This window comes from Drosophila melanogaster, chromosome 3R (genome assembly GCF_000001215.4).
Source record: "Drosophila melanogaster chromosome 3R".
NCBI classification, from domain to species: domain Eukaryota; kingdom Metazoa; phylum Arthropoda; class Insecta; order Diptera; family Drosophilidae; genus Drosophila; species Drosophila melanogaster.
The window spans coordinates 12,769,827-12,791,880 of NT_033777.3; the positions used below are offsets into that span (position 1 = coordinate 12,769,827).

The window sequence follows — 22,054 nt, forward strand, 5'->3', positions numbered from 1 at the left end:
AGTTGTCGTTTGACTTGTGGTCCGGTTCGCTGCAGACTGGACCGCTCTGCTAGCCAAATCTAAACGGCTTCAATAAAGCAAATTATCGTTAAAATGCTGCTGCACATAAGAAGATTTACGATTGCTCAGCTCGTTGCTCGTCGTTTGAGATTGGGTTGGGTTTTTGGGATGGGCTTCTTCTTTTTTTTTTTTTTTTGGGCAGTACAAAGAGGACCAGTAGTTGGGATGTTCGGGCGGGGATGCTGGATCCTTTGGTCATGATTCGGTTTTGGTAGCTTGTTGTCCGTTGTACATTTGTGGTTCCCCTTTCGTTTGTTTACTCTGCTGCTGCTCTTGATTTCTGTGCTTGAATCCCTGAATCGTTTAGTCGAACCTTTTTGCCTTTTCCCCTTTTTGTTGTCCTGAGTCCTTTTGGGGTTCTACATTCGATTTTCCCAGCAGAAACGAAATGAGCGTATGACCAAAACAAATAACCCACAAAGTGAGTTGTTCGGAGGGGAAGCTCCCATATGCGTAAGTACATAAAGGGAAAAATTTCAAGATTCTCTGTTCAGATGTAAATTTAAAGTGCAATGCATTACACAATTTCATGCGGAATTTCTTCTATGATAGGCAAACTCATGGAATGAATGCAGTTTTCAATTTTAAATCCTCGCTATTTTCCAACTTATTTAGTCGAATACTACATATTTTTGCCCTGTGTATCTGCGTAACTGTGTAACATGTGTGTGTATTCGTTGATTTGCAGTGCCATGAATGCTTCAACGCTTCTGGCCACAGCTGGTGCGCAAATCTCACACAGTTGGTTATTTGACAATTGATGATAGCATCAAGATTGGGTCGCCAAAATGCCAGGCACACATTCCGAGTCCCACCTCCCATTTCGCTATGTGTGTGCCAACTAGCGAGGAGCACGTGACCAATGGGGATGTCACGAAAACTACGGTGAGGGTCTGGCAATTAGCCTTTGACCCCATGTGGCTGTGTGCGAAATTTAAATGAAAAAGGGTACTGGTATTGATTGACCAGCATGCAATAAAATGGTGTGATTTTTATGACTGTAGAAAACTCAAATATTTCAACATAAAATATTTTCATAACATTTATTTATCATAGTCAAGGTATAGCCATATAGTCAAATAGCCATTTAGAGGTAACTACCATTGGATTTGTTTGTTTCGTTTATGAATTTATCTACTTGCTGATTGTTGTAACCTAGGGGTTATTCAGTTAAAGCCACGGCTCTCCTCCCTAAAAATGCTGTGCTTATCTATGCCTATTTTTGCATATGCCACATTAGCATTAACTTTTGTCATTCGCTTTTGGGGTTTTGGGAACTAAAAGGTTTTTTGTGGCTACTATTATTATTTGGGCAATATTTGATTGCAATTTAATAGTTGCTATTCGCCCAAAATGGCCACAAAACCATTTCCTGGAGTGAGAGCCAGCCAGCATTATTAATGAGTGGTAAATTTACATAGCATTTTTATGGGCCATGTGGGGCTCGGGCTTCTTTTTTGGCCACGGCCCAGTTGAAATTTCCCCGGCTTCCGGAATTTTCGACTGGGTAACTGTAGCCTCTTGATCAGCGCTAATGAACTTTATGCGGAGCTGACCCCCAGGCTCCTCAGCCCCCTCGTAATGCCCCCGGCGGAGTCGGCTTTTTCCCATGACCTGTTATCTGTGTTAATGCATGCGTTTTCTTTGTCTCCTTTATCGGAACTTCCTGTCATTACTCCTGCTATCGTCCGAGTCCCAGTCTCCGAGCTTCCGTGTCCGCGCATTACCGTGTCGTCCTGTCCCGTCCTGTCCTGCCCTGTCCTGTTCCACTGTCCTTTCCACGATGTCGTCGCACTTTGGCTCCGCTGCTCAACTGCCCGGTGCCCGCGAGATTACAGCACTCACACTGGCAATAAAAGACGTTATTAAATAAAGAAAACTGTCGCGAAGTAAATAGGAAAATGCTTAAGGACCCGCGGGAGAAATCCTATTTCCCTTATTTATTGCATTTATAAAGTAACAGTACAAAAGAAAATTATAAAACGATTTGAGTTCCAATTCATATTCAACGAACACAGTATCAAACTGAAGAGTAAATAAATAAAAATATTCTCAAAGTATTAGAACCAATAAAGTATATGCTATCTCTAATCCTACAATCTATTAAATGATTAAGTTTTTGACGGATTAGAAATCTTAAAGCAGTTTTGGATTTTTTGTTCCAGTTGCATGAAGTTTTCTTCAGTGAACTTTTGTGCCTGGTGGCCATCAGTAGATTCCCCATGTTCCACAGCCCAGCCCATTGCTTAATTTCGATGGCAATTATTTATTTAAACCGCCTGTCGCCCATTCCATTGGAACATGGCTGGTCTTAATTGTTTGACTTGGCGTTTCTGAAACTATGGGCAGGCTTCGAGCGCCCCTCTATCCCCCTATTTCCCTATTTTCCCACATTTCCCTACTTGGGCCCAGCTTTGGTGGTGCCGCTTTGACAACTCGTTGACCGTAAATTTCCAAGTTTTTCATTAGGCTGCCTGCCAGTCCCAGGCGAGACTTTCTGCTCGGCTTTCTAATCAACTTGGCCGCAGTTTGTCGCGCTTTTCCCCTCCCCGTCGGCCACGCCCTTTCGGCCATCGTTGTCTGCCCCGCCAAAGTGGGCGAGGGGAAAACTTTTGCACCTCCCATTCTGGCATGTTTAATGAAAGCGTTTTCACTGCGATTTCATTTCATTTAGTCGCCTCTTTTGCCGCTCCACAGACCGTGCGCCGCCTCATTCATTATGCGCCGCTCAGATTTGTAATTTACACCTGAGGCTAACAAGCAGTTGAACAATGTGAGCCGCGAGGGCAGTTATAGAAGTTTGTTTGCGGGGGAATTGGGCCAATCACAAGTTGGCCAAAACAACCTTAAAAAGTGCTTGGCGACCGTAGGAAAAGTTGATTAGAATAAAATAGACTTTGTTTCAAAGAAAACTCTTTATATGCAGCCACACGGCAATTCTTTATAGTATTATAAATACATATAAAAATAGGTCAGCATGGTATTGGCGAGTTCTTCAATTTATGAAACATATTTTGTTTAATGAAACCACAATACATTTTGTGATGATTGTGTTTATATTGTAGTATTTTTCATTTCACTGGCTTTAGGACATGACTTGCTTGTTTGTAGAATGCTTTTTGTGTATCCACTTGATGGGTGTTTCATGGAATATTTATACTTTAGATATTTGCCATTTCAGCTGGCTTAGACGAAAAAAGAAACAGTCTGCTTAAAAGCTTAAAAATCCTTTACCCACACATACGAGTACATACAACATAGTTGGCCTGCCTCCGATAAAGCCATCCTAATTCCCGGTGCCACGCCCCCCTTTTTCCGGGACTAGGCCAAAATGTGAAATGGCTGGCTGCAATTATGAGGGTGGCACTGAGGAGCGGCACCGTTTCCGCTTGCTGGGCAGTTTCCTGCAGCAACTGCAACTGCTGTAAAATGTTTATGATGCTTTTATGGCAGCTACCCTCGGCGACGGATGAAAGGGTTTGAGGTAGGGAGAATGGGGTAAGGTACCATAGAATTAACAATATGAATATGAATTATAAATATATGCAAAGGCTGCTCGCAGGAAAGATGAAGTGCTAAATGGCTTATTACGATTACAGCCATTATGCCCATTGTGCAAATTCTACTTGCCAGCAATTTAAAGCCATTTGCTTGTTTACACGATGCCGAGCGAAAAGGGCGCACAACAGATTTCTCTCCCATTGACGTCATGCGGTCCCAAATCCATCATACGCCACGTGGCCCAAGGTCGTGCTTGGTTGGCATATTTAAATTTCAAATATCTTCCCCTTCATGGCGCTCGCACTGCCACTTTTTCGCTTGTGCATAATCTTTAATTTAAACAAATGCCGAAAGCCAAAATAAAGCCCCACGAGGTTCTGCACCCGGGTCTGTAAACCTAAAAACTGGACGTGGCATGCGAGCCAAATAAGCCGCATAAAATAGAAACAAAATATCGTACATAATACAGAATAAAGCGTTTGGGATATGGTCAACGGTCCTGGTTTTCAAAAGCAGAACGAACGAAAACTGTCGTCGAAATGGTCTGGGGATGTGTAGAAACGAACCCTATAGATGTTTTTATTGAAGTGAACCAGCTTATCAGAACTTCCTTGTATCACACTTACTTACGTTTGGGTAAGCTTAAAACTTCGTAGTGTATGTGATCTAATAATCAAATTGTATTTAATAATTAATGAAATAGTTGGGGTAAGTATTTCTATTTTGAGCAATTTTATTATGGCCATCTTATCAAATATTTTTCATATACTGAAAAACATGACTCCAATTCAATAAACCACTAAGAGCATTTCCAAGTCGGACTTAAATGTAAGTTACTTGCTTATTTTTTGTGGCTAGTCGTTCCTGTGCAGTATTTTCACAAATTCCATCAAAGCCGCTGCGGCTTTGGACATTGCCGCTGGCCACTGCGCCCAGAGACTCTTGGCCAATGTAGCTGATGCTGTTGCAGTGGCACGAAAGGAATTGGCCGGGTAACGGGGGGAACGAAGTGCGAGTGCTACGACACATAGAACACATAGAACGCGTCCTGTGAAATTTGTGGCTCGCGTTGAATGTGGGCATTGCCCTAAACTACAACTTTAAGGCGTTGGCTAAAATAATTTATTTGGGAGAATTCGACAGTGTTTTCTTAGCATACGGGTATTTTAAGTACAATATGTTCCTTGTGCCTACCACTTGTTTATAGTTACTGCGAGAATTAACTTTTCTTTAATACTTTAATGTACGCAATAGCATTATCTACAGTCTTGACCTGGCCAACACGTTTTCCGCCCTATCTTTTCTTGGGCTCTTCGGGTTGACTTTGAGTCTCGGGATGCCTTTTCTCTGGTAGCTGGTTTGTTTTGTTAGAAATTTATTTATCAACGCTTTTTGTATTTCCGCTGCGGCTAGCTGGCTGGGCCGTTTGGCTTTTTGTTTATTTTCATACACTTCCTCATTTTTAATTTATGACAATGGCCCCGGCTATTGTGAGGGCCACGCCCCCTTGGACCAAGCCGCCCTAACGCCCTACCGCCCGGCCGCCCTGCAGTGTTATTGTAACTGATGCTCTTATAAATGGCCTCTACCCGTCAGACAGAATTTTCGTTTGTCGCTTTTATCGCAGAAACCGGAAAGTGGCGGATGCGAAAGGGGGGGGGGGGGGGTGTCGGGAAAATTCAGGAGCGCGTGGTGGAACTTTTCCAGAGGGGCACACGTACACTTCGTATTTCCGCTGGCCCCCTATTGTCCTTGACAGTTTCATTATGACAGCTGGCGGGAGTCGCTTTCCACACCCATTTTTCGTTGATTTTGGTTTTTGTTTAGTTCCGCATTTGTGCTATTAAAGTGTCATCTTGTTGTTGCTGCTTTTTCGCTTGGCTACCACTAAAACAATGGCCAAGTGTTGGCGCTGTTATTATTATTATTATTATCATCAAATGCGCTTCCTCTTCCGCCGCACAAAACGCAAAGATAATGGCCGAAAGACAAGCGACCAGATAAAACGCTGCCATTCATGCTCTTGACTGATTTTTAGTTAATTTCATTGGCTTTGTGCTGCCATCGTTGGGTGGTGATAAAGGGGGTGGATTATTGCGCAATCAACCCTCGGTAATTTTCTTCTAATTACGGCAATCCTTTCAAACGATTTAAGATTCTGTGCTGGGACTTTCATATAAATCTTCTATTTTCAGCAAATTAATTGTGACAATTGTGGAAAACTTTTAATAGTTATAATTCACGTAGCATCTTTAAGAAATCAATATTATAAATCAATACACAAATATTGTTGAGATATTATGGTCTTACCTACAGACTGAAAGATACAATAAATTAAATTCTAGCTTTTATTTTTTTTAAGATTGCATATAATTTAAGCTCACTGGCTGTCAGATTTGCATAACGTATTGATAAATCCGCCCTTGAAGTCTGATTTCTTGCTCAAAAAGAGCGGCAAATGCATATTTATTTAATTGAAAAAAATTTACGCCCCCGGCCGAGCATTTTGACGGCGTATGGTGAATATTACGAGCAGTCAGACATTTGCGCATTTCGGGCTGGGATTCGTGGTATTAAAAGCGGGCAAGCCGCTTGGGATTTATGGCTGCAGCTCGCAGTTCGCCGTTTGCAGCTCGCAGGACTTTCGTCCTTTTCAGACGCCAGCTCCTTTGGCTCAGTGGCCGGGCGCACATAAATATGCAATTATTTTGCATTTTCAGCTCTTGCGCTCGATTTTTATTTATTCGCATATGGCGTTTGCTGCGTTGCGGCGTTGCGGTCTCACACACATTTCGCCATGTTTATGGCACTCGCGACTTTCGGGCGGCGACAGCAAATTGACTTTTACACAAAGATGCGGGTGCCCAGCGCACATACATATCTCTCGATGCGACATATTTATTTGTTGATTCATATATTTGCTCTTATTTATATGCATAATTTGCATTTGACACATTTTTATGGTGCCTGTTTGCGCGCCAAGTGAAATCAAAATACTTTATTCGCCATGCAAATAATTCGTATTGATTCAGTTGCCGCTGCGTTCGGCTTTATAATCGCCAGAAAATCTCTTCTCATTTGAGTTATTTTAAGTCATTAAGCCATTCGTGCGTTGCAAAAAGAATAAATATCAAACATGATTAAATAAATAAAAATTCGGTCGATCTTATGGACTTCTTTTATGTAATTGTTCTTTATCTTAGTTACTTTTATGCAGCTTCCATTGAATGGTTTCTAGACTTTAAATTTGTCGCTTATAATACCTTAAATTCCAAGATATATAAAAGAAAGTCAAATTATTTAAAATACAGATGGTACCAATCTATTTTTATTTGGTTTCTCCTGACTTGAGGGGCTTGTCATCACAGACCAAAAATAATTGTCAATTAGTTGTCTATTTCAATAAGAGAACGAGTTGAGAGAAAACGCATTGTGACATCTGATTCAAGATTGCCGAACTCATAGATTATCTTGCAATTTGATCTGAATTTTCCAAATGAATATTTCGATTGGAGAATATCTTGGTCTTCCTATTTCCCCTTAATAAAAAAAGTGCAGAGTAGAAAAAGGAAATCCTCTATGAACACACATGTGTTTATTATTTTGACAAATATGCTTGATGAAATTCCGCAATTTATATGATGAAAATTTTCCTTTTTTTATTGTTATTTTCAAACTGTTTTCATGGGACCTTTATGCACTTCTGGCCTCGTATAGTAGGCATGTGAGTGAGTGAGTGTTTTAACAAATTGAAATGCATTGTGAGTGCTGTCGAGGGTTTTGCCATGGTGTAATTTGTGTGCAGCTTTGGTTATTACTTATTGTTGTTTTTGCCGGCACAGCCTTTTGTGGCAACGATAAGCCTTTGGCATATCGCATTTTATTTGCCAGTCAGGCGGCAAAGCTGCAAGAAAAATGTTTGTTCATTTAAGATAAATTTATTGTAGTTGTCGATGCAAATTGCAACATATATTGAATCGTTGCTGCCACAGCTCTCGTGCTGTGCTGTTATTATGATTGCCAATGCCAATGCTCGTAAATAGTTGTGCAAATAAATTGTGAGCGCAAATAAATCGCGCAGATCGGGCGAAATCCAAGCGTTTATGACACTTTTGGGGTGGGGACGCGCTTACCGTTAATCATGTTCATAAATTTCGAACCGCTCTTTATTCAACACTCAGAAAAAATGAATATTCTCTGACTTAAAGATGCACAAAATGTTAAATAGCAAAAGTCTGAGGCTTAATTTCTATGTTGACTTACATATTACCATTATATTTTTTAGGAATGATTTTATCTTTGAGACTTGTAATATTTAAGATATTTGGCAAAATTAATACTTTCTCCGAGTGCACTCACCATTGAATGTGGCTAGCAGCAGGGCACCAAGCAGGCGCAGCAGGCTCATCTTCAAATCCTTTCCAATTTACTTGTAATCCAGCGCCGAGCTGCTAGTTTAATGCCCTTCCCGATGCTGCGAAATGAGCCTGGGATTGAGTCCTAAACGGAAACGCGTTTACATTGCCGCGATAAGAAGCGGAAGTGCTCGGCTCAAGGAGGCGGCGGCAGGAAGTTGGGTGGCAGGAGCAAGAGAGCAAGGAGCCCAGTCTCAGGAAGGACTGTGCCCGATGGCTGCCAGTTTGACTGCCTCTAAATGCGGCGCACCACCCGCTGCGCTCTCCCTGTTGATTTTTCCCCCTTGGTTTTTCCTTTGTTTTCCCGCGGAAAACGCGTTTCATTGCTCCACGACTCTCAGTGGCTGATGATATTTATGGCGGCGCTAGTTGCTAGTTGCTCTTCGTAGCTGGTTGCATTTTATTGGGCAAATTAACGCTGCTGCAGTTTTGTTACTGAAAACTCAGCGCTCTTAAGGAGTTTACATATTAAGCCCGCTTTCGGCTCATGCATCATACCATGACTGAGAGTCCTTGGCTGGCTTACATGCATGAAATCCACGTTAAAGATTTATCGTTCGGGGGCTCCACGTTGCTGTTGTGACTCTTCTCGTTGTTGCTATATGGCTTTATGGTTACACTAGAAAAAATTAATGGCTCTTAGTTTCAGACCCTTTAAACAATAAGTAATATATATAGTATAGTGTTTCTTAAATTATAAATCATATATTTTAGTACCGTTAAATGTTACAACTTTAATTAGATGTCCAATAACACAGCCCCCTATAAATTATAGCGCTTGAGATGACATATTTTGAAATGTACTTATTTTAGATTATTTTATGTTAAAATCTTTTCCCAATTTTTACCCCTGTATACTGTTGCGTTTTCGGAATTTGGCGTCTGTCTTGTTGCACGACTTTTAGACGTTGGCTTTGGCCTGTTTTAGCATGGGCTTTCAGGAGAGACGAGACATGCAGAGCAGGTTGATGGTAGAAGCGAAATCTGCCAGCCCAGCTGCCATACCAGATCCCACCTACCAGCTTACATTTACCAGTTCTCAGTTGCTGTGACATCCGTGACCCATGTGGCGTATACGTCATGCGGATTGTCTTTGTGCCATGCGAGGCGCCCACAAAACTGAGCCAATGCACGAGAAAGCGTGAATAAGAATGATTCTTTATTCTGTTTGAATCTATGCTTTTATATCCTTAGACGGGTTTTTAGGAAATGCTTAAAATTGTGGGCGAACTATTCATACTCAAATCTATGCACTAAATATTCCTTCGTAAGCCTAATAATATAAGTGATTCACTGTAAATCTATAAAAAAGATTCTTTAAAATAATTGAACACATAAGGTCATAGATTTTTCCTGGACCTTAAACGTGGCCAGGCTGTATTATCGCCCAGTTTTCAGTCAGTTAGCCAGCACATCCATCTTGCGCCATCGCTTTGGCTTCAGCACACAAGAATGCCAACAATTCAAAAGCCAATCTGTAATACACTGCAGGCTACTTGGGCTCATTCGCTATTCCCCCTGTCATTTTGGCCACCTTGGAGTCCCACGCCAAATGTCTGACAAATCGACAGTTGTGAGCTGCAGGCACTGCCGAGGGGCCCCAGGATCGAGCTCTACTGTTTCCCATTGCGGCCCAAATCAAATTGGCCGCCAAACGTTGCCTGGCGTCAAAAGTCATCCATCAAGGACGTGGAACAGGTCATTGGAGGATGGGATAAGGCCGCATCCAACTTTGCATGAAATTGGCTGTGCTTAGCCCAACGGCAATGCCAACAAAGCCAACTTGGGCCGGGTACATTGTACATTGAAAGATTAGCTTAACATTTTTTGTAAAACATTCAAGTAATATTTACCAAATATTTGTAATAAATATATTATTAAAAAAAAAAAATTAAAATTTAATGATTTGTATAGATTTATATTTCGCATTTTTTTGTGCAACAATTGTACAATATTTTTTAGTGTACTGGGAATTTTCCTGGGGTGAGCGGAGCTTGCATGGGAGTCGGAGAACAAGGCTCACCACTCGAGACTTAATAAACTGAGCCCGAAGGGCAACACGGTCTCCAAAAAAAAACCAAAATGTATGTAAATTAATGAACGCTTAACTCTTTTCAAAGCCAAGTTCGTAGAGACAAAAAAATTGTATGATCCTTACAAAAAACAGCGACGAATTTTGTGCATTATTTTGCCTAAATCCCCGGCAGCATTATCATCAATTCATCATCGCAGGGGAAACAGAAGGGGTTATGAAGCCTCTTCTGTTTATTTAATTTCAACAAAAGGACGCTAGAAGAAGACGAAGTGAATGAGTTGGTCAAAGTCTCTTGCATGTGTGCAAGGACTGCTATATAAACTGCTGTACGTTTGTGTGTGTACGTGTTAGCCATTGCGGCTGCGGCAGCGTCACCAACATAACCATAGCCACAACTAACGCCAAGGGCTTGGACGGGACCCTGCGAGAGTGTAAGGACTACACTGTCAGAAAACACTGGGCTGAGAAGTTATTTAGCACTCCCAATTTATGTTACTGTTACTGCATTGTATGGATTCATCGCTTCTAAATAAATAAATATAAAAAAAAAATTAATAAAGCAATAAAATATGGTGCTAAGAAGCACTAGAATAATTCAAAGATGCCAATAATTAATTAGCTTAACCATAGCTTTTTTTCACAGTGGTTATAAGTGTGTTCTTTTTTCTATTCTGCTGTAGCTGTGGCTTCCTATGCCCAAACAACAGGCGAGCTAACAGCAGCACATGAGTCAAATAAATTACCCCAACATTGTTGTTGGCAAATTTTTGATGGTTTAATTTTGTGGAAAATAAGTTAAGCCGCTGCTGCGGCGCCCATATAACACTCACACTCGCACACACACACACGACCACAACACGCTCGCACACCAGTAATACTCTAACGCACACATGAGCAAATAGAAAGCATGCGAAAACCCACTCCGCAAAAATTGTTGCCTACTTTGCTGCGCCGCGTATACGCAATAAAATAAACGCGTCGCAGTTACATTTCCGGCCTGCTCAGCTCAAACCAACAGAGAAAAATAAAACGGCATGGAACGGAGGCTCAACTCGGCTTCTCGGCACATTTTATGCCGCATTGCCATTTTTATTTATTTATTTTTATTTGCCTTTGGCTGCCGCTGCTGTGCGCCCTTTATTCGTTCATTTATAAATTATTATTGCAAAACACTCTGCCCCTGCCGCTTCACATCGACGTCCTAAGCATTTCCCACTTGAATTTTAAGGTATTGTTTGTGTGCATTTCACTTGAAAACGCGGACATTGTTTGCTTTAAAAATGTATGAGGTAATGAGTTTTAGGCTGGCAAAATAAATTAGCGAAATGCTTGGAAATCTGTTCAAAGCCAAGGCAACGTGGCTCAAGTGAAGCTAAGTGAGTGGAAACCATCCACATATCATCCATTTGCTTGTGTCTTTTCATTTTTGAGGATACGTTTGGACCTGTCGTTTTTTCTCTTTTTTTAATGTTCTTGCCATGCATGGAAACTGCTTGTATATTTTTTTTTTTACTTTTTGGCGAACTTGTGCGACGGCTGTTTTGAATTGAGCCACATCATCATCATCCACTTTGTCATCGTCATCGCCATCATCATCATCTGAGCCTGATGGCTGACATTGTCAAAAGGGTTTAAGTGGCTATACTTGAACCAGGAGAATCAGCAGCAGTAACGGCTAAAGCAGCAGTTGAAAGTCCTCACCCCAAATACTAGACAAATATGAAAGCGTCAGGGGAATGGGGAAAACTCTGAATTTTGAATGGTTAGGGGTTGGTGGAAGTGGGCAAGGCATGACAAGGAACTTCCACACGTTGCCAGGACGCAAGTTTAAAGCGAGTCCTGCGGCGGTGCAAAGCGGAACGAACCATAAAATGAAAATTTAATGCGATATTGATTTCGATATTCCATATACAATATAGAAAATTGTGCTTTGTTGTGAAACAACCTCAGCGCTGAAGCTCGAAAAAAATGTGAATGTACTGGTGAATACGGTTCAATGATTAGGAGGAATTTAAAGAATCGGGATGAAAAAAATGTTATTAAATACATTTGTATATAACGTTAATTAACTTATAAATTTCAAAAAAAAATAATATAAGGTCATGTTGATGTTAATTTGACTTGATAAAAAATGAGTATTTATTCAACAAATGATAGAAGGGTTACTTAGTTTGTTAATTCATCAATTAGTGTTTAAATGCACATAGCTTTAACAAAATTAATTAGTTAATTAATTAATTAATCCTCCAAAATAATGCATAAATTTGTTCAAAATTTTATATTGACCGATTCCATTATTTAAACTCGTCTTTAAGCTGCTGATTAAGGGACTATTGAGTGGTTTACTTGTCCTCTTGTATGAGAACCGACAATTGTACACTGCCAAGCCAGTAGCTTCAATCACGTCCTCAAGTCCCAAAAAAATACCGACAATAAACATTTAATTACCGGCTATTGTGCCGTGCTCTGAACGGTAATTTGTCAAAGGGTCTAATTAAAAACTTGTAAATGCCCTGAAAAATCTGAGAGACTCGTTAGGCATCGACACTTTGGTAAAGGAAAGGCTGGCGCATTAAAAATGCGGTAATGTTTTGTTAAGAGCTGATTGGAGCATTTTGAAAACACGCAATTCACCTTCGTCATTGTCATGTTAATTAATTTGCCGACACTTAAGAAGACAAGTGAACACGGTTGCCGAAATAAAAAATAAAACTCAATGTTGGGGGTCAGCCAAAAATGTCAGAAGCATTCGATGCGACCAAACTCGAGTGGCAAGGGTTAAATCCGTCTTTCTTTCGGACTTGTTAAGAATTTCGGATGCGAATCGATTCCCTCTTCCATTTCTAATACAATATCCCAAGCACAAGAGAAAGATGTTCATCAAGCACTTACCTAATTTTATATGGAATTTTATTAAAAAAAAAAAACAAATTTAAATGATAAAATATTATTAATTAATATTTTTTAAGTGTATCTGGCGTCCAAACTACAATACCTGACCCAAAAGTTGTACAATTATTTTAGGTGTCAATATACAAACACCGCAAATATGTTTCAAATAGAAAATAGAAGGCCCAGTGAAATTAACAAATAATTTTCTCAGTGAACACAACAACAACGTGGCGCACACAGTTCAATGCACGGTTCATTGCATACGGAAAACCGGTAGCCGGCAAACGATAAAATGGGAAAAGTCCGAAACACTCTCGTGGACTGGGCACTCACATATATATTTCATTCGGTTTTTTTGGTTTCCATTTAACTAACCGAAATTTTTCGTCTTTTTGGCAACAACTTATTCAGCCGTTTTGCGTATACGCCGCGTGTGCTTTGCGCGTTGAAAACCCCTGCACGCACAGCAGGCTTTTCGAGACTAAAGCACCGATTCTGCGAACCTGCGGCTCAGCATTCCGACTCAGATTCCGGCAGTGGCAGAGCAGGAGCAGCGCTGCGGCAGAAGGACGAAGTAAGAGGGAAGAGCGTGAAGAAGATGCTGGAGAGCACACCATCGCTGATGTCATGAGCATGTCTTCTTTTGCCGAAGAAGAATCTGTGGGCCCAGTCAGTCAAGCGGCCATGTAGTAAGCCCAACATATTGTCGCAGGGCAGCATTCTGATGCTGCTGATGCTGACGATATCAAGGACGAAGTTAAGCACTTCGTGACAGAATCAAGAGTTCAAGCCACGTTCGTGGCCTGCGGAGAGCAGCTATTCGCTCTTTTGTGGCTTTGTAGTTGACATTCTCTTCGACACATTTCTGGTTTCTGGGTCATTTAGGCGAGACAGGTTACAAGGCAGTTAAGTGCTCAAATAACCCACTTTCTTAGGTATTTTAAAAAAATGATATACAAGATTTATAGAATAATTTCAAACTGATCAATATATAATAGAACTTATTTGTAGTATAAGCTGAAATAACGTTGAAAAAATCTTTTTTAAAATTTTTATCCCTTTTAACAGTTCTTACCAGCTTAACATACTGTTGGGTCTGACATCTGTAAGGTGTCTGCTAAAAAGTCTCCAAAATGTTATCACCCAGTAACTGTAACATTTTCTGAAAACTTATTGCACATAGACTGTTGTCGGGGCAGATAATGCTGTGATAACATTACTGTTAATCCCATCCAAATGTAGTTATTTTGAATAATTTAAGAATACTACCACGGATTTCAAACTATAATAATGAAAATGTCAGGATAGTGTATTTATAACCATTGACCCTTATTAATGAAATACATATAAAAATATAGATGACGACTACTCTACTTTCTTTTAAGCGCTCTTCCACTGGATCTGTGCTATATAAAATAAATTTCTTTATAGAATGAAATTGTTTGCATGCATAAAAGGACAGCAGGATCTCAGACTTGAAGCGCACTCACTCAAACTCACTGCCACTCACTCCCACACTAAGCCGACACTCAGTGGACCAAAGCCAAAGCAATTACGGACTCAGACAATGGGCATGGAAATCGGGGCTTTTAACATTTTTTGATGGCCCGCTATAAAAGGAGTTCCTCCCCGAACCCAACATCTCTTTGACTTGCAACTGGGAAAACTAACCCAGATGTATCCAACGGAATACGAAAAGAAAAGCGATGGGGGAAAATAGCGTTGAGCTGAGAACTTCACGTAGCCAAGAAAGTCGCGTCAAGTACGTTTGGATATTTAATGCCATTTAGGGTCGTAAAAATTTTGAGTGTATCTTCTGGGTCTGAGGATTTCCAAATAGAAAATGCAAAGCACAGAGGACAAACTCGGGCTAGCGCAATTATCTTGGTTTTGGACTTGGTTCAGCCATTAGATGACCCAACTATTTTTGCGCATATATTATACGCATATTTTATTTGCCTCCGCTCTTTTTGTTTCTCCCTGTTGGCCATTTTATGGCCTCAAAGTCAAACGGAAACAGCCCTTCGCGTAATTCTCGTGTCGTTTAAGATGTACTCACAAATAAAGATACAAAATAACTCAGATGAGATACATATACTTATAAATATAAGACGAGGCTTTAAGAGGTTGACTTCAAGAATGGGAAACTATTGAAAGTGGCAGAAATTATTGGTAGTTATATATGTGACGTGACCTAAATAGGGCTTAGTGTTTATTTTACATTGCATATTTAAATATAGAATTTATTTCCCTCAGCTTAAATCCATTAGGGGCTTACAAATAATTGTAAAGGTATCAAACAGCTCAAGATATCCATTGGCATCAAGGATTCACAAAACATTGTTTGCACTTTGTAAATGATTTTAATACTTTTCACTGCAAAAGATTTTTCCTAACAATATAAAAAAGACTTGCTTAAGCAATTAAATGGATAAACCCGAACCTTAAAGCACTCCATTCGAGTCATGCACTTTCGCCAGGAACAGCTGAATACTTAAAGTTCCTGGTTGGTTAGTTGGTTAGTAGATCCCACTCGCACTTAAATGCGCATTAGTGGGCTCCACGAGGAAACAAAACCTCTTATGGGAAAACAACAAGGCGGCAGTGGGAACTAGGACAAGAACAAGAACAATGTCGACAACAATTTGGAAATTGAGCTTGAAGCGAAGGGCGGAAAGTTTTTGCATTTCATGTGTTTTTGTCATTGGAACCCGCTAATTTCCGTGGATAATAGTTTCATCTTCGTGACAGCTCCGCATCTCTCTGCCGCTCCTTCATCTCTTTCTCCTCATTTCGTTTCTATCTATCCTCCTCTAATGCCTGACATGTTGAATTTGTCGTCCTCAGTTGGGTTCGTTTTTCAACTTTCTTTTCGCATTTCTCTTGTTGCGTGTTATTGGCGATGTGCGTGTGTGTGTTACTGGGAAATGTTTGCTTTTCCTTTTTCCAAAGCCAGTGCGTGTGTGTGTCTATGAATATTTGTGTGTGGCGGCTTAAACTTGTCGCAAAAGTTTGCAATTTAAAAAAGTAAATTGAAATGGAATCTTTGTCTTTGGGTTAGTCCCCGTTTTGTTGCCATGGCTTTTGCTCTCGATGCCAAATGCATTCGGCACTGGCGAGAAATGAGCCGCATCCCGTTCAAACACTAAGAGAATCTGCTGTATCAAAATACTGGACTTTGACATAATAAATAAGCAAGTTCAATATTTCTAAATTTTAATATTTGTAAAACTAAGTAAAGCCATGCCCATAAGCTTGCATAGAAATTTATATATTAATTTTTATCATATCACCATTGGACTGTCATATTTTTCCTTGTGCACTTTTTATGAGCCAGTTGCACTTGCAGCTGCGATATCCATGCTGCAGTGGGTGGCGGGTGGTGCGTGTCACAGCCAAATTGACCCCATTAATCCTTGCGGCCAGAGATAGCAGCGACGAAGCAAATGCCAAGCCAAAAACAATGACAAAACCAGTGGCCCAAACAAGAGCACAAAAATCAGAATCAGAACGGCACTGCTATGAACTGAAACGCAGGAAAAAAGTAGTTTGTTAAAACAGAAGCTGAAGCGGCTGGATTCAGAAGGCCAAAGAATGAGTAATTTTTGCATTGCTCGTTTGGCTTGTTTATGGCATATCGCTCCTTCCATGGCAGACAAAATTTGTATTTGCCGGCCTGTCGTCTCGAAATTACAAATTATTCCAATGCAATCAGCAGACCTGACTCTCTAGTTGATAATTATGAATTCAGAAAATTGATTTCAAACCTAACTGGGGATGCATGAGTAATTTCAGGTGCATTTAGAAGGAGCTTAGTGATCTCTGTGTCATTTGTACGCTTGTCTATTATAGTATTACACGTTTGCACAGTTTGGCTTGGTGGTGAATTTTGGTTAAAGCCTGAGTGCATTATGTTTCCATTAATTTTCGAAGTCGAAATATTAAATTGCAAGACTAAAAAGCTAACATTTAAACTCATTGTAATAATTACAAGCCAAATTTAAGTGCATTTGGTCTGTTTGGTTGCAAACTGTTGGGCTCTTTGTAAATTCCCCATGGAAATGATTACCGGCAGCATTTAAGAGCTTAATTCCATCTCGAAAAACCCTTCGAATGGTATAGATGTTTTTCTGCTGGGCCATAACAAATGATCAATGCTGGAAACTGTTGCGTTTAATCTTGGACTTGGCTCGATTTGCCAAAATCCATTAATCATTTCGGTCATCAAGCATGAAAGCGATTACTCATACATAGATGACTCCTTCGACCAACTTTCCGTTCCCCATTTTCGTCTTTTTTGCCAAAACAGAAATTGGCACAACAAACACTGGCTAATAGGTACACTGAGAAAATACACTCCATCATTACAGTTCTTAAATTAGAAGACCGCCTCATTTGTTATTAATATATAATTACGATGATTTACCAATAAGATAAAAGCAGAGAAAACATATATATGTAGATAGTGATCAAACATATATCAATTACACAAATCCTTAGATTGGTTCTCCGTGCAGGCAAATGGAAAAACGAATTGTATGTATGCCCAGCAGAAGGGGACAGTGGATGAAGAAGAGAGCACCAAGATGTTGGCCAAAAGCTGGCTAAAATTTTACGCTAAGGCTGATCTAATATTTGCTCAAGTGTTATTTCTGTCGGCTTAGCTTGCCCCCAAAATTATGCTACAATATTCCGTTATATTTATCACATTTGATTGTGCGTATTAACGGCGAGTTTAGTGGGGCGTGATGACAGGGAAATCTCAGAGGGGAAAACTCACTGGGGAGTGTGTGATGCGGCAAGGAATTAATAAGATAACTTTTGTCTCAATTTCGGCCAGGCCAAGACAGCCGCTGGCTTATGGCTGTCATCGCGTTCGCCGAAACTTGTTTATTTAACATTTTGGCCTAATTTGTTTTTATGACCACGGAAAACGGTCGACTTCGGCCCTATTTCTGTGTAAATCAGCAGATTTATATTTCACCCAACTACGCGCCGTCTGACTAATTTGATTTTGAGACCGCACATCCACATATTCGCAAAAGAGGGAGTAGAGCACATTTAAATGGAAATGGATTCAAAGTTAGGGACATGTTGTGCAAGTTAATTAGCACAAACAGATGGGTGAGCTTTGGGGTGGTTGATTTTTGGATGGTTACACCAAAGCAAAAAATCACTGGGAATTACGATTATAAATTACGAGTACTTACATATACATGTTGAGTATTAATAAACCAACAGGAAAACTGTGTTTAATATTCAATATAACAAATGATGTTACGGAATAATTAAGAAAATTTTAGGATAGTAAACAAATACAGTACCACAAATAAAACCTATTTAGTGTATTGTCCAGTGTATTACCTATACAACAGCAAAAGCTGCTGCTCGCATTTTGTGCACAAATTGTTTCAAGGCCTTGGCTCCAATTCAATTGCTTAGTGCAATACCATTTACTATTGTTTATTTTAAGTGGGCCCATTGCACGTAAGTGTGTGTGTCTCTCTCTCCGTTGCATTTGTATATGTGTGTGTGTGTGTGTGAGTGAGTGCGTTTATTGCGGCTAATTAAAAACAAACAATGGTCGCACAAAGTAGGTTGCATGCGGTTGCCCTGCAACGACAACAAAAGGCCGGCCAATCAAGTCAAAGCCACATTACACGTTACGTTATTTTCAAATCTTCTCTTTCACTTTGCCGAGCATTTTCTTTCGACATTTTCCATTTTCCACTCTCCGTTTCCCGGCCTCCCCGCAGCCACTTTGCCCCCGCCTTTGGTTTCGGGCCTTTTGTTGATGCGGCGCCATAATGAAACAATTAAGTGCACAAAATTAGGTTACAGCCGCAGTCGCGCTGCACAATGCCATGCAAATGCTGTGAGTAAAGTAAATACCAGCTGAATGCAACATCGGGACAAAGGCGGCTGGAAAAGAAAAGACAGAGACACTTTCCCAGATGGACAGCACAGGATCCGGGGGCGAGGTGCCAGGGCTGAGGGGTATGACAGACATGCGGAGTACAATGTGACAGGAAGGCCGAAAGAAAAGGACCTCAATTGTTTGTAAGGGGCACAGTGACTCCAGCTGAATATTAATGCGACTGAGTATCAATTATATAATGCATTTCTCATTTAATCAAAAATGATTAAGAGTTTTTTTATTACCTTGAATCATTTTAACAGATGGCTCTTTCTATGGCATATACATGTAAGTTTCCTTTTGATATTTTAAAATGGCGAATGTGGTGATCCCCTTTTTTCTGTTCAACATGTCAAATTTTTTACTAGCCCCTCCATTTACATACATGTGTTGGCATAATTACAGCACTCCCACCTAAATAACTTAATTGCCTGAAAATGAAGCCGAGCTCACGGTGGCAACAGGACTAACTGGCTGCAGAATGTCAAGCCCCTAGAACCTTTGTCCATTTAATGCGCCAGGACTTCGGACCTGGGACTCTCAGACGACATGTGTTATCAGTGTCAAGAGCTGCGCTAAAGTATGCCAGAGAAATTGCATTGTGCAGGGCGAGTGTGTGAGTGTGCGAGTGTGTGTGAGTGTGCTACTTAGATTGTGTTAGTGAATGGGTTAAGTACTTGATGGACCAAGTCAAGCCGGGGGTTTGCAGAGAAGGGTGCAAAAGAATGAGATTGCTATATTATTGCCATTGTAGCCAGGGCCGGTGAAATGGAGTAGCCACTTGATCTAGTTATTCAAGAAACCGAGACGGAATCTGTTGCATTAAACTGGAAAAAGTGGCCAATGTAACATAAATTGCTATATTATTGAGAGAGATGATAGCGATGGTCGAGTGTACTTTAATAAACGCATAAATCAAAATGCTGCCAACGAGGCGAGTAATCAGAAAACTTATATGACACTCGACGGATTGTTTTGATGTGGCATAACGATAACAAAATAATTTCATTGCAATATTTTTGTTTATTATTCCCGATGGCACCACGCGCGTATTGTTTGCTTTCATTTTCCTAGAGACTTTCATTCAGAGAATTTATAGCCGAAATTGCACAAATTCAATTCTTGAGATCGAAAAATGATTTCAAATTTAACTATAATGTGTTGCCTCTTTCCGTAGCTTCAAACATTTACTTTGTAATTTCAAGTACTCGTAGTTTCGATATTAAATTGATTTGAGTCTTATATATGTATAATACTGCTTTTTTATAGCTTGAAAATCGAAAGCGATAGCAACACTCTTCCTTTCTTTTTGAATATCCAATGAACTAAATGTTTGTCCTGGCTGTATCGTAAACATCATACAGAACTCCGGCAAGTTCTGTCATTTCGAGAGAACAGTCTATTTCCGTTGGTCTGTGTCTGCTCATATGCGAAATGTGTTTCATGCGAATTGCACATAGCCCGCAGACCTTTGCCCCAGCTAACCCTATCTAAACAACACGCGAGTGTATCGTTTTTTTTTTTTAGGTTTCGAGGACGCAGATTGATGTTTATTTTAATGTTAGTCTGCGGTCTTTGCATTTTATGCGCGCATGTGTCGTTTCAATTCGGTGACACAAAATCATAAAAGCGAAACTTCAGCGTGCGAACAGTGGTCAAAGCAAAAATTACATGGCATACAGTCAATGTTGAATATTATAGACAAACTTTCTTTTGTAAATATAATTAATGCATTGCAGTCAACATTTTAGAAACAAATCTGAGATACTATAGCTGTAAATTGTTAGTATTTGATAAGGAATAAAGTTAATTATAAGAATATCTAAGTCTAAAATGTATTTTTTTTATAGCTCATCGAACATATGTTCTTCCATTATTCACTGTACTTCGAAATGTTATGCACAGCCCGAGGACCCCGAAATGCCAGCTGAACTGTTTTTCAATTAAAAGAAGAGCTTTTGATCGGGTTTGGGAAGGGCCGCGGGAAATATTCAACCGAGCTCAGCTTGATTTAATTAGGGAAATGAATTCAATGTTAATACAGCAACTTAACTGATTTATGCGCTGGCCGTTGTCCATGCCACTCGCCATTTGCCATTTGCAATTTGCTCAAATTAATTTGGTAAGAAATCACGTAGATAAACAATTAACATTGCCACTGAAGACGCAACAGGGTTGCCCTTTTGCCACTCAAATGTCCTGTCATTTCATTCACTGCCCACGTACGAGATGTCCGTTCATTGTTAAGGAGCATAAAATACGCAGGATGCCTTCAAATGCTGCAGATACTTTGCCACAGATGCAGATACAGATACAGTGAATGTAGCACGGGGCTTTAGCCAAGTTCATTATGGCGTTTTGTTGAATGAATTTGATTATTTAAAGGGTCAAAAACAATTAAGTATTAGAAGCGCTGCATTTTCACTTCTTATAAGTTTGTGCGTTTGTTAAAATCGCTGAACCAAAAAGTTATTTTGAAGTAATTAAAGCGGTTTCATTCAGTTAAATTTTTGCATTTAATGTTGCCAATAAAACGTAAGCTGTTTTTCAAAATATTCAAGTCAAGTTAGTCGCTAATAAATCGGTCTTTCCAATTTGTTTTAAAGAAATTAACATATATTTAAAGCAGTAATCTCTAAGATGTACTTATTTGTTGCATGGGGAAAAATACAAATACGATTTAAATAAAAAAAAAAAAACAAAAATTAAACGAATGCAAATTAGCATATTTAAAACGTAATGCCTGCTGACAATTACACAATGCCAGGCGACCGAAAGCTGCAATTTTATTATTTATGCTGCATTAAATGCCAAGCTAAACAAAACATTTCACTGTAGTTGGTATTTCTACATTTTCAATTTCAATGTGGAAAAACTAGAGCTTCGTGTTGAGCTTAATGCATTTTTGCAGGCTTTTACATTGTTCGGGAGGCTTTAATGCATAATTATTGCTTCTGATAATTAATAATAATTATTTTTTGGCGGCTTATTTATTGCCTCAGATTTGTAATATGATTAAATGGTGGTATTTTTGGAGCTTTACTCTTGCCAAATTAAATTATTATGCAAAGCACTGTTTATACCTTTACAATGCAATGTATTAAATGCGTTAATGTCTAATTAGCACGCATTTACTTTTTTTTATAAAATTTTATTGTGCAGATTTTGGATTTCAGTTTTGAAAAACATTAAAAAGGAAAAAAAAAATATTTTTTAGCATGAGACGTATATTTG

The 22,054-nt window shown here is 39.7% G+C and overlaps 1 protein-coding gene across 1 annotated transcript in view, besides 1 other annotated feature; it reads right to left on the minus strand.

Annotated features, from left to right (window-relative positions):
• beat-Vc (beaten path Vc) overlaps positions 1-13,390 on the minus strand; it is a 37,181-nt gene extending 23,791 nt beyond the window's left edge. Inside the window, exons 1-2 of the mRNA NM_001369977.1 lie at positions 13,237-13,390; positions 7,921-8,595 (exon numbers count right to left, since the gene is read on the minus strand). Of these exons, the coding sequence (NP_001356887.1) occupies positions 7,921-7,969 (49 nt within the window). The 5' untranslated portion in view covers positions 7,970-8,595; positions 13,237-13,390. The remainder of the gene's footprint in view (positions 1-7,920; positions 8,596-13,236) is intronic.
• Positions 10,499-10,562: a mobile genetic element.
• Positions 13,391-22,054: the final 8,664 nt, after the last annotated feature.